Source organism: Myxine glutinosa, chromosome 8 (assembly GCF_964187855.1).
Source record: "Myxine glutinosa chromosome 8, kmMyxGlut1.1, whole genome shotgun sequence".
Lineage (NCBI taxonomy): Eukaryota > Metazoa > Chordata > Myxini > Myxiniformes > Myxinidae > Myxine > Myxine glutinosa.
The window spans coordinates 61703741-61716861 of record NC_136268.1 but is presented as its reverse complement, the minus strand read 5'-3'; the positions used below and the strand labels follow the sequence as shown (position 1 = coordinate 61716861).

Here is a 13121-nt window from a genome sequence, read left to right as displayed (position 1 = left end):
AGTTCAAGGAGTGGCAGAAGGCGAAGGGTACGGGAGCAGAAAAAGCAGAGCATGAAAGTTATAAGGCAGCCAAGAAGGCTGCAAAGAAAGAGGTAGCAAAGGCGCAGGGGGCATGTAGGAAAATGTTCGGAGAACGCTTGGATTCGGAAGAGGGTCAGAGAGCGGTATTCAGGATTGTAAAGCAGATAGCGAAAGAGAGGTGTGATGTGATGGGGGTGAGTTGCTTGAAGGATGAAGTGGGACAAATCGTTGTGGACCCAGATGGAATTAAAGGAAGATGGAAAAGATATTGAATACTGAGAATGAATGGGATGGCAACATAGAGAGTAACCCAGTTTTAGGACCGGCAGAGAAGATAACTGAGGAGGAAGTTGAGGAAGCGATAAAAGCAATGAAGAGTAGAAAAGCGGGAGGGCCGACGGGAGTTGTGGGAGATATGTTGAAGGCAGCAGGAAGTTGGGGTGTGAAGAGAATGACAGAGATCTTTAATCTGGTGGTGAAAGAAGGCCGCATTCCGGTGGATTGGGGACTGAGTACCCTCGCCCCTCTATACAAGGGGAAAGGTGACCCTCTGGAGTGTGGCTAGTACCGAGCGATAAAGTTATTGGAGCATGGAATGAAGGTATTGGAAAGGGTGTTGGAGAGGAGGATAAGGAAGAAGGTGAAGATTGACGAAATGCAGTTTGGATTTATGCCAGGAAGAGGAACGACAGACGCGCTCTTTATTGTGAGGCAGTTGCAGGAGAAGTACATGGAGAAGAGGAAGAAGTTGTTTCTTGGGTTTGTTGATCTGGAGAAAGCATTCGATAGGGTTCCACGCGAAGTATTGACATGGGCATTGAGGAAGTTAGAAGTGGAGGAATGGTTGATCAGAGTAGTGATGGCAATGTACAAAAGAGCGCGCACAGCTGCAAGGACGAAGGACGGGAACAGTGGTTAGTTTGAGGTGAATGTGTGAGTGCATCAGGGGTCGGTACTAAGTCCACTACTATTTGTAGCTGTGATGGAGGTGCTGGCTCAGAACGTAAAGGAGGGTTTACCGTGGGAGTTGTTGTATGCAGATGATCTGGTGTTTTTTTTTTGTTGTTGTTTTTTTTTGTATACTGAATCGAGGCTCGTGAAAGAGCTAACATTTATTTCACAAACAAATCAACCAGACAAACAAAACACACAAAAAGAGGGAGCGGAAGACAAGATGGGGAGAGAAGGGGAAGCACACAAACCACAACATTTGAGAGCAGGGATGATTGTGGAAAGTATGGATGGACTGAAGGAAAAGATGAACAAGTGGAAGGAATGTATGGAGACAAAAAGTCTGAAGGTGAATATAGGAAAGACGAAGGGGTTTTTTTTTTTTTTTTTTTTTTTTTTTTTTTTTTTTTTTTTTTGTATATTGAATCGAGGCTCGTGAAAGAGCTGACATTTACTTCACAAACAAATCAACCAGACAAACAAAATACCCAAAAAGAGGGAGCGGAAGACAAGATGGGGAGAAGGGGAAACACACAAACACAACATCCAAGAGCAAGGAGATGTGTGGAAGGGAGAGGGCCCGGGGGGAGGAGGCAAGGGAAGGGGGGGGGGGGGGGAGGGAGAAGTATAAAACACAAGGACACCAAGGACTTCCTTGACAGAAGTTGGTATTTCAAAAAAGTGGAATTGGGGTGAAATTAGCAGGGGTAGAAAAGATCAAGGTTTTGGATGGGGGAAGATAAGAGATGGTGGTGAACAGCTGTTTTAAAGACTTGGAGGGTGGAGTGGGATTGAAGAGAGTGAGGGAGTTTGTTCCAGAGGCGGGAGAAAAGAGGAATGAAGGAGTGAAGGTGAGCAGAGAGTCTTGATTTTGGCAGTTTAACCATAAGAGGGTTGCAGGCAGATCTTGTGTGACCTGTAGGAATATTTGCGGGACAGAGCCCAGAGAGAGCTAGGGGGGGGCAAGGCCAGAGAGGAGTCGGTAGAAGACGGAAAGACCACCAACCTGCCTGCGGTGAGTGAGTGAGAGGCCCTTGGAGTTAGCTTCATCGCGGGAGATTCCAATGATTCTGAATGCTGTGAGTGATGATGATGGCAAGTGGTAAAGCATGTGGTGAGGTGGAAAGAACTGGGAAGTGGCCGTGTACTGTGTGCAGGAATGGTGTCGGAGTGAACTCCATTCAGTGTACAATGTGCGCTGAGTGGGTTCATCAAAAATGTAGTGGTCTGAGAGGGTCATTAACCAATGTGGCAGCTACATTCAAATGTAAGGTGTGCACAGAGGGAGCTGCAGATGAAGGAAATGTTGAGTTGGATCTTGGAGATGTCGTGAAGCTGGAAGGTGTGAAAACATTTTGCTACCTCGGAGACGTGCTGAATCGAGAAGGTGGATTAGACACGGCAACGGTTGCTAGAGTGAGATGTGCATGGAAGAAGTTTCGGGAACTGAGTGGCGTGCTGATGATGAGGGGACTGTCGTTGAAGCTGAAGGGAAAGGTGTATGCTGCATGTGTGAGAAGTGTTATGATTTATGGGAGCGAGACATGGGTCATGAATGTAGAGCAGCAACGAAGGCTGGAAAGGGTGGAAATGCGAATGGTTCAGTGGATGTGCAGAGTATCGTTGAGAGAGAGGAAGACAAATGATGAATTGCGAAAGATGATGGGAATAGAGCCTGTGATTGATGCTGTGAAGAGGAACAGGTTGAGATGGTTTGGTCATGTGTTGAGGAAGGATGAAAGTGACTGGTTGAGAAGAGTGATGGAAATGAATGTGGAAGGAAGTAGAGGACGGGGAAGACCGAGAAAGACTTGGCTAAAGATGGTGGAAGAAGAAATGCAGGCAAGGGGGTTAACAAGGAGAGATGCAGAAAATAGGGCAAAATGGAGAAGATTGCCATGGGGACCGCAAGGCTAACCCCCGCTCCAGCAGGGAAAATGGCCTTAAAATGCATGTTGTTGTTGTTGTTGTTGTTGTATGGAACATTGTTTTTAACAAGGAATATTGTCGCAGGTCCGAATTGTGTATTTAAATACAATTGTGCCATCTACCATTTTTGGCATATTAAAATCCGGGATGCACCGACCAATCCACTAATTCAATCGATTTTGGATTCCCTGCACAACCGTGGTTTGTGTGTATCCTGAATTTCCTGTGAGAGCTTGGTGTTGACTTAGCGGTTAGGATACTGGCTTGGGATCTTAAGATCCTGAGTTCAAATCCCGGTTGATCGCTGAATTAACGCCAGGGGGGTTAATTAACAACTCAGCCTGTCATCCTTCCGAGTTCGGCAAATTGAGTACCAGCTTGCTGGGATGAATGATTCCGGTGTGTGCCCCGGTTTAGAATAGGTACACTGTATCCCTGCGCATCCTAAGAGGCGACTAAGGGTTGGCGTCAGGAAGGGCATCCGGCCTTAAAAACATTGCCTCAAACAGGGAACCATGATTGTCATGGGGCCCGCAAGCTAATCCCCGCTCTAGCGGGGAAAAATGGTCTTAAAACGATCATTCATTCATTCATTCTAGTATTCCTGTGAGCTTTATGCCTCATTGCACTTGCATAGTTATATTTGTGTTGCTCTGTAAGTATGTGCTGTTTGCTTCATTTTTCATGTTGCAATTCTTCTCCCACTTGTAGAAAACACCTGGTCCCAAGACACCCGCCCTTCTGGAAATGTACAATGTATGGTCCAGGTGAGTGTTTTCTTTTTTGCACATGCTTTGTTATACGAGGTTCGAAGAGTTTCATTAGAATCCTCTGAGTTTTGTTACTCTTTGGCGTAATAGCTGGAGCATCCACTCTGGGATGAGTCTTGGAGGCTGATGGTTCGGATCCCAGCTAAGTCCTACCAAAGACTTTTAATTATGGTACGTGCTACTTCCTTGCTTGACGTTCAGCATTTGGAGGGGTAGAGCATGGAAAACCCCATGGATTGGCATCTCATTTGTGGGGGAAATTTTTCTCCTAAATTGGCCCGTTGATTGTGGAGAGAAAAGCGAAATCGTACAGATGGCAGCGCCGGAACACAGAGTGCACTGGGAAGTTATCGCGTCCCCGAAGATCACTGGCTGCATTTGTCTTTGGTTTAGTATGGTGTTGTCTCATGTATTTGTTTGCACATTTGTAAGAGACCATGTGGTTAGGGGGTGAGGGAGAGGGAATCTATGTAATTCTCATGGGGTTTTGCATGTATTTATCCAGGCTAAACACTTCGATATAATTGTATTTCCCTGAGATTAAAATGGTGAAAACGAACAGTGTTTTACCTCACTTTGAAAAATGTATGAAAACTGGCTCTGCCAGACAACAAGATGATCTGGTTAAAATGTTACTCACCAAATCCCACTTCCGTTTCTACCTTATCATATTGCATGCCAGATAAAAAAACAAGGTTTTTCAATGGATGAAAATAAATAGTTACCTGTCCAATGTAGTTTTTTTTTTGTTTTTTTTGTGTGTACCGAATCGAGGCTCGTGAAAGAGCTAACATTTATCACACAAACAAACAAACTATACAAAAAGGGGAGCGGTAGACAAGATGGGGAGAGAAGGGGAAGCACATAAACACAACATTTGAGAGCAGGGACATCGGGAATGTGTGGGAGGGAGAGGGCTTGGGGGGAGGCGGCATGGGAATGTGGGAGAAGTCGTCAAGCTCACTCTACATGTGTAGAGAGAATGCGTGATGGTCATCATTTCCAACATTAAATAGATTTGAGCCATTAACACCATCAGTCGAGCACTTGTCAGAATGTTGCTTTAATCCAGCGGTTCTTAACCTGGGGGCCGTGCCCCCCCATTGGGGTCGTTTGCGGTTTCCGGGGGTCATGAAGGGGTCAAAAATAACATATCAATTTGTTGAGCCCATTTTTAGGAACCTAACAAAGGTACAAACCACACAGTATTTTGTTCGCGTATGCCCGTACGTCACTGCCCCCAGGTTAAGAACCGCTGTGGGGGGGGGGGGGGGGGGGGAGAAGTATGAACACAAGGACACCAAGGACTTACAGGAAAGAAGTTGGTATTTCAAAAAAGTGGATTTGGGGTGAAATTAGCGGGGGTAGAAAAGATCAAGGTTTTGGATGGGGGAAGATAAGAGATGGTGGTGAACAGCTGTTTTAAAGACCTGGAGGGAGGAGTGTGATTGAAGAGAGTGAGGGAGTTTGTTCCAGAGGCAGGAGAAAAGAGGAATGAAGGAGTGAAGGTGAGCAGAGAGTCTTGATTTTGCTAGTTAAACCATAAGAGGGTTGCAAGCAGATCTTGTGCGACCTGTAGGAATATTTGGGGGACAGAGCCCAGAGAGAGCTTGAGGAGCAAGGCCGGAGAGGAGTCGGTAGAAGACAGAAAGACCACCAACCTGCCTGCGGTGAGTAAGTGAAAGGCCCTCGGAGGTAGCTTCATCACGGGAGATTCCAATGATTCTGAACTCTTTGGTTTCAACAGCGTGAAAACGAGCTAGGTGTGAGGCAGGGGCACCAGCCCAGAGGGGAGAGCAGTATTCCATTGAGCTGCGGATGAAAGTCTTGTATGTGGTGAGGAGCTCAGGTGTGCCAAGGAAGGACTTTGCACGACGGAGGATGCCCAGTCGGCCACTGGCTTTGGAAGCCAGATTTGAAATGTGGTTTTCCCAGGAAAGATCATGGCAGATAGTGAGACCCAAAAGCTTGAGTGACAGAACATTTGAACAGTGACAGAAGAGTTGGCACATTTAAATGACAAGGATTTTAATGTTTGAGTGTTTTTACATTGCCGTTCCTTATATGTGCGGGGAATGGGGATGCGCTCGTTAGGAACTGCAGAATAGGCCAGCTGAAGTCGTCAAGCTCACTCTACATGTGTAGAGAGAATGCGCGATGATGTCATCATTTCCAACATTAAATAGATTTGAGCCATTAACACCATCAGTCGAGCACTTGTCAGAATGTTGCTTTAATCCAGCGGTTCTTAACCTGGGGGCCGTGACCCCCCATTGGGGTCGTTTGCGGTTTCCGGGGGTCATGAAGGGGTCAAAAATAACATATCAATTTGTTGAGCCCATTTTTAGGAACCTATCAAAGGTACATACCTCACACAGTATTTTGTTCGCGTATGCGCGTACGTCACGACCCCCAGGTTAAGAACCGCTGTTTTAATCGACTTTGCATTGGCAGGTAAGTCAAGTTGTTTATTTGTAAGCACTTGCATATTATATTGACAAATTTATTTGTCATTTTTGTTGCATCAAATTTTGATTTTATTTATTTATTTTTGCTGAATCCTGGGCAAGAGGTACACACGCACAGTTTACGTGTCGATTAGGCTGGAGTTGACTTTGCATTAGCCTGGCATTATTGTCCCCCGTCGCACTGTGGAGCAAAAGGAGGACTATGGTTTGTGCGTGCGTGCGTCCGTGCGTGCGTGCATAAGCGAAGGACCAAATTCTAATTTGGTGTGTGGGTGCAACTAGACATAAGGAAAAACTCTTTTGAAAATTGGGTCGCCACGTCAAACGCCAAGATGGCCGCCACCATATATATGTCTGAACCTTGTGAGTGAAATATCTTGAAAAACAAGCGTTACGCCTCGGTCCCCCATCGGTGAAATGATGCGAGTTGACAAAGTGGAAGACGCAAGGCGGCCATGTTGGATTTTGACGTGGCGACCCCATTTTCAATAGCGTTCTTCCTTATGCGTAGAAACACCCACACCAGATTAGAAGTTAGTAGTTCGTTTATATTTCAAGATATTTCGCTCACAAGGTTCAGATATGTATATGGTGGTGGCCATCTTGGATTTCTATGTGGCGACCCAATTTTCAATAGCGTTTTTCCTTATGCCTAGATACACCCACACACCAGATTACAAGTTGGTACTTCGCTTATTTTTCAAGATATTCCGCTCACAAGGTTCAGACATACATGGCGGCGGCCATCTTGGAGTTTGACGTGGCGACCCAATTTTCAATAGCGTTCTTCCTTTTGCGTAGATACACCCACACACCAGATTAGAAGTTAGTGGTTCATTTGTTTTTCAAGATATTTAGCTCACAAGGAGCAGACATATATATGGTGGCGGCCATCTTGGCGTTTGACGTGGCGACCCAATTTTCAACAGCGTTCTTCCTTATGCCTAGTTGCACCCACACACCAAATTAGAATTCGGTCCTTCGCTTACGCACGGACGGACGGACGGACGCACACACACAGACGGAGGGGAAAACCATAGTCCCCCTTTCGCTCCACGGTGCGACGGGGGACAATAAACGAACTACTGACTTCTAATCTGGTGTGTGGGTGTACCTACGCATAAGGAAGAACGCTATTGAAAATTGGGTCGCCACGTCAAAATCCAAGTTGGCCGCCACCATATATATGTCTGAACCTTGTGAGTGAAATATCTTGAAATATAAATGAACTACTAACTTCTAATCTGGTGTGTGGGTGTATCTACGCATAAGGAAGAACGCTATTGAAAATTGGGTCGCCACATCAAAATCCAAGTTGGCCGCCACCATATATACAGACTTGGCATTTAATATGGAATATTTTTTTTGTGGGGGTGAACTTACTTTTCAAGATGGCTTTGAACCAAAAGTTCATTGGAATTATGTTGAAATTATTCCAGATTTTGTTGATGTGACCTTTAAAAGAAACAAAAACCACATTTGACATTTCGAAACAAATAAATTGAACCTTGAAAGTGATGTAAACTGATATCGAACTCAATTCATGGACAGTACTGTGTTAAACTTCTGTACGTTTTCCAGAAGTATCTCTTTATTTTGCACATTAGCCAATTTTTTTTTTAACAAAAACAAAAGTTAAATAAATTACGACTGGGATTACGGACAGTAAAATTACAGTTCAGTACTTCGTGTAACCCCCACGAGCATTCAGGAGAGCACGTACACGTTGAGGCATGCTGTTCACGAGATTTGCCAAGGTTTGGCCAGGAATCGCTTGCCATGCAGTGACAATAGCCTGCTGCATTTCACGCACAGAGGTCGGCTGCTGGTCCAAGTGGTTGATTTGACGCGTTAATTCTGCCCACAAGTTCTCTATCGGATTCATATCCGGGGACATGGCAGGCCACTCCATATGCTCTCCACCACGGTCAGCAAGAAAGTGTTGGATCATGCGAGCACGATGAGGCCGTGCATTGTCATCTTGGAAGACAAAGTTTCCTCGAAAGGCTGCATGAGCAAATGGAAGCAATGTTTCTTCCAGAATGGCCCTGTACTTGAACTGGTTCAGGTTTCCATTCAGAACAACCAGGTCAGTTTTGCCCCCTGCATGAAAAGCAGCCCAAACGGTCACCCCACCACCTCCAGCTTGGACTCTTGGCACTATGCAATCTTTGTTGTAGGCTTCATGCACTTGTCTGCGCACTCGGACGTGGCCACCTTGACGATAGACCAGAAATCTAGACTCGTCACTGAAGATCACGTGATTCCAGTGTCCTGGCTGCCATTGACGGTGCTCTCTGGCCCACTGCAATCTGTGCTGGCGGTGTTGTCTGGTCAGGCGTGGCTTTCTCAGGGGACGCCTGCCACGATAGCCTGCTTGAACCAGTCGTTGGTTGACTAGCCTTCTGGATACAGGCACATTTGTCAGTTGCTGCCATTCAGCCCTAAGCCGATTAGCTGACTTGGTACGGCCATTGCGGACTAACCGGTGCAGCTGGCGATCATCCCTCCTTGTGGTTCTGCGGGGACGTCCTGGCCTCGGAATTGGAGTAGGGACACCCCTCTGAGCATTTCGTTTCAGGATCTTTGACACCTGACCTTGAGTGATGCCATACTGCTGAGCAATAGCACGCTCTTTCATACCGTAATTTCGTAAAGCCACCACTCCATGAAAAACAGCATTGTCGAGTTGACGGACCATCTCCAGAGGAAGCGGCAATAACTTTTGTAGATATGCAGCAGTTGTTTTCCACTAATACAGAACACAACAACCCTTGTATACCCGACTGTGAAGCCAATCATCAAATGCACCTGTGTGTACATTTTGCCACGCCACCTGTGATATAATCCTGTTGTTGACTTCTTGCTGCGACAGACAATCAGTGACATGGTTCTTTTAACAAATAAATCACCAAAGTGTAAAAGAAACTCACCAGATTGATATCCTGAGTTAAGAAAGTAAACCCAAGTCAAGAAAAAAAAAATATTCCATATTAAATGCCAAGTCTGTATGTCTGAACCTTGTGAGCGAAATATCTTGAAATATAAATGAACTACTAACTGATAATCTGGTGTGTGGGTGTATCTACGCATAAGAACCACCTTTAGAGGCCATTTTCCCCGCAGAGCATAAGGAAGAACGCTATTGTAAATTGGGTCGCCACGTCAAAATCCAAGATGGCCGCCTTGCGTCTTCCACTTTGTCAACTCGCATCACTTCACCGACGGGGGACCGAGGCATAACGCTTGTGTTATTCATCTGGGGTTATTTTATTGGGAGTTAGGTCAATTGGGAATTGATTGTAATACCTATTTCATAGTACATGTGAGCATTAGTGTGATGTAATATTGCAGTAATTAAATGTCGAGCAGTGTTCAAAAACTCTTGGTCTCTCCTATTCAAGTGTCTGTTTTCTATGGCCAATTTTTACACCTCCCTACACCGACATTCCCTGTGTGCAATGTCTATTCGTATTTTTCCATGATCAACACTGAGCGATCAAATAAGGGGCTCTTTCATGTGTTGGGAACACAGCTGACACGTGATCAGAAAATCACTGCCCCTTCCTCCATAACTTCTGCCAATCAGCACAACCCAGTGAGCTGGGCTCGATGTGTGCAGCGCCCAATCAGTAGTCACCAAGAGGGCTCGGGCCCACCCCGGCAGGACTAACAAAAACCCCAACCGCAATTTCCGCACAGAGTTGGTGAGTTTCTGAAGGAGAAGTGTGAGCACCACAAGTGAGTTTCTTAAGGAGCAGAGTGAGCTCCATGAGTGATTCTCTTTTTTAATATACTTATTTATTTGTATACTTAGTGTTGGCTAGTGTGAGAGCTAACACATAGAACATATCATAAAGGGAGAAAGATACAAGAGGGGCGGGAGAGGGAAGTACAACAACAGCAGGGAACACGGACATCTGTGGAAGAGAGAGGGCTGGGGCAGGGTATACAGGATAAAAAAGATGGACACTACAAGGGCTTTCAGGAAAGAAAACGGGGAATTTGATTGAAGTGGGATTGGGGTGGATTAATGGGGCTAGAAAAGATCAAGGTTTTGGATGGGGGATGATATGAGATGGTGGTGAACAGCTGTTTTAAATACCTGGATGGAGGAGTGGCATTGAAGAGAGTGTGGGAGTTTGTTCCAGAGGCAGGAAAAAAGAGGAATGAAAGAGTGAAGGTGAGCAGAGAGTCTTGATTTTGGCTGTTTTATCAGAAGAGGGTTGCTGGCAGAAGTTGTGCGTCCTGCAGGAATACTTGGGAGGACAGAGCACAGGGGGAGCTAGAGCAGAGAGGTGTCGGGAGAAGACAGAAAGACCACCAACCTGCCTGCGGTGAGCGAGTGGAAGCCTCTCAGAATCTGCTTCATCGCGGGAGATAGTAATGGGTTCTAAAAGCCTTCAGTTCTACAGCGTGAAGCTGAGCTAGGTGTGAGGCAGGAGCACCAGCCCAGAGGGGAGAGCAGTACTCCATCAACCTGTGGATGAAAGCCTGTGTATGTGGTGAGGGAGCTCAGAAGTGCCAAGGACGACTTTGTGCGACTGATGATGCCAAGTCGGCGACTGGCTTTGGAGGCCAGCTTGGGAATATGGCTTTCCCAGGAAGATCATGTCAAATAGTGAGACCCAAAAACTTTGAGGGACAGAACTTATTTGAGAGTATTGTGGAGAAAGTAAATGGGAGGGTTTGCCAGACTGTCTTTTCGGAGAGACAAGGTGAGAGTGTGAGATTTGTCAGGATTGAAAGACATGTTCCACGTGTTTGACCAGTTTGTAATTTTATCCACGTCTGCAGAGAGTGAGGAGGCTGCTGCCTGGCAGGAGATATGTCAAGGGAGATAGCTCTGATTTCCTGTTTGGCGTTGAGGACCTCCATCCATTGTTGAGACATCAGAAGCAGCATGTCCAGAGTAGAGTAGAGTAGAGTAGAGTAGAGTAGAGTAGAGTAGAGTAGAGTGACCTAGTCTGAACCAAAGTTGATGATCTGAGATCAAGCCATTGGAGAAGAGGAAGGATTTAATGTCACAAGCAATGATAGATTCCATGACCTTGCTGATTATTGGCAGCAGGTTGATTGGTCTGTTGTTGCAAGGATCTGTTTTTGTACCTTTTTCGTGTAAAGCAGTAATGTTGGCTGTTTTCCAAGCAGATGGTGGATGACCTTGAGCAAAAGAGAAGGTGGGAATAACAGAGAGAGGGTGTGATGGAGCGGCAGAGCAGGATTTTAGGACCTGTGGGCTGATGCCATCTGGTCCGGTTGCAGAATCATCGTCGAGGTTTGACAGAAACTTCTCCACCTTGTCCAGAGAGAATGACACAGAGTCCAGGAGCAGCCAGGTGTGACAGGGTAAGGTGGTTACAGAGAGCGATGGATTTTGGACACAAGATTTTGAAGCAAGCAGAGTTGAGACATTCAGCCTTTTCACGGGCAGTGTCAGATGTGGAGCTGTTTGAGGTAAGGGAAGTGTGGAGGGGGAACAAACACCAGAAACAGATTTGACCAGACGCCACCAGGATTTGGAGGAAGGAGACAGGATTGAGATTTCAGTCTTGAGAGTAGAGAGATATTATTTCCTGGCTCTCCTGAGGATAGACACACATTTGTTCTGAGCTTTGTGGAAGGAACTGCGATTGCCTTAAGTGGGATTTGCGTATGTGTGTGTGTGAAATTTCATTCCTTGTTATTGAAGGAAAAACCTTTTCCACCAATGCAGACAGGTAAAAAAATATATTTACAGGTCATGAGAGCATTTCTACAAATACAGACAGTGAGAAAAAAGAAAATCATGGTTACAAATCAATACAGACAGCAAATAAAGTTCATGTACAGTTATTCCTTCCTGAAAAGCGCTATATAAAATAAATGCATTATTATTATAATTATTATATATACAGTCATAAAAAAGTACAGTTTTGAAACATTTCACATTAAACGAAATAAGAGAGCAATGCTATATTTACATATTTACTGTAAGGACTCCGTCAGTTAAACTGCACAAGGAACGCCGTACACACCATCGTTTCTGGAAGGCCCCACGGTTATCAAAAGACAATTCTAGGTTCAGCCGAGACGACACCATTGACCTAAATAAAAAAGACGACAGCGTCATCCACTGGAACACCACTGTTCCGGATTTTCCTCTTCCTGGACACATATATAGCAAATTTTGCCTCAGAAATTAAAAAGTTGGCTAAAAAACATTCATGCCTACATCTGGGTTTAATACTAAAACCAAGTATAAAAACACAATGTGTAAAAACCAACCCCAACCCTTGAATGACATGCGATAAAACAGTAAAAAGTGGTGTCAATCTTGGGCATCCAACAAAGGCATGAAAAAGAGTTTCCTGGGCATCACAAAAAGGGCGCTTTTCGAGGACATGTGGACACATTCGGTGTATCAAAACGTTTGAGGGTAAAATGTGATGTGCCAATCGCCATTGCAAGTCTCCGGAGCGTTTGGCAACGGGTACCTTGGACATAACAAGCCAGTTGATCGAAGTGGAATGATGAGTAGTCTGGAGCATTCTCCTCCAGTGCGCTTGTGGTTCTGCAGGTCTATCAGAAACGAGGGTTTTGACACACATACCATAAACAGAGGATTTTCCCATCAACTTAAAGGAGGTGAAACCTTGAAAATGAAGCAAAAGCTCTGGAAAGGGGCGTTGGGATAAGAGAGGGCCAGCTTCCACCTGTGGAGCCTATTTTAGCTTGGTTTGCTTGAAAAAACGCAGAATCACAGAAAATATCCTCCCAATGACTCGAATGGACCTAACTCCAGTGGCCACAGCAACGTCAGCAGCTGGTTTCCACTTGTAACGAGAAGGGGTTCTAAAATCTATAGCCTTGGTGCATCCAACATCAATAAACTTTTGCATAAAGGTACGATCACTGCAGACCCCTTCAAAAAGGGGGTTTTAAAAGATTGGCTCGTTTAAAAACATTTCAAGGGAATAATTGCTGTTATCACGGCGAACGG

The 13121-nt window shown here is 45.4% G+C and overlaps 1 protein-coding gene across 6 annotated transcripts in view; it reads left to right on the top strand.

Moving 5' to 3' along the window:
- Positions 1–13121, top strand: part of NOLC1 (nucleolar and coiled-body phosphoprotein 1) — a 66038-nt gene that overhangs the window by 4301 nt on the left and 48616 nt on the right. For all 6 annotated transcript variants that reach the window (XM_068124546.2, XM_078783325.1, XM_068124545.2 and 3 more), the window contains exon 2: positions 3613–3668. In XM_068124546.2, coding sequence (XP_067980647.2) covers positions 3613–3668 — 56 coding nt within the window. The remainder of the gene's footprint in view (positions 1–3612; positions 3669–13121) is intronic.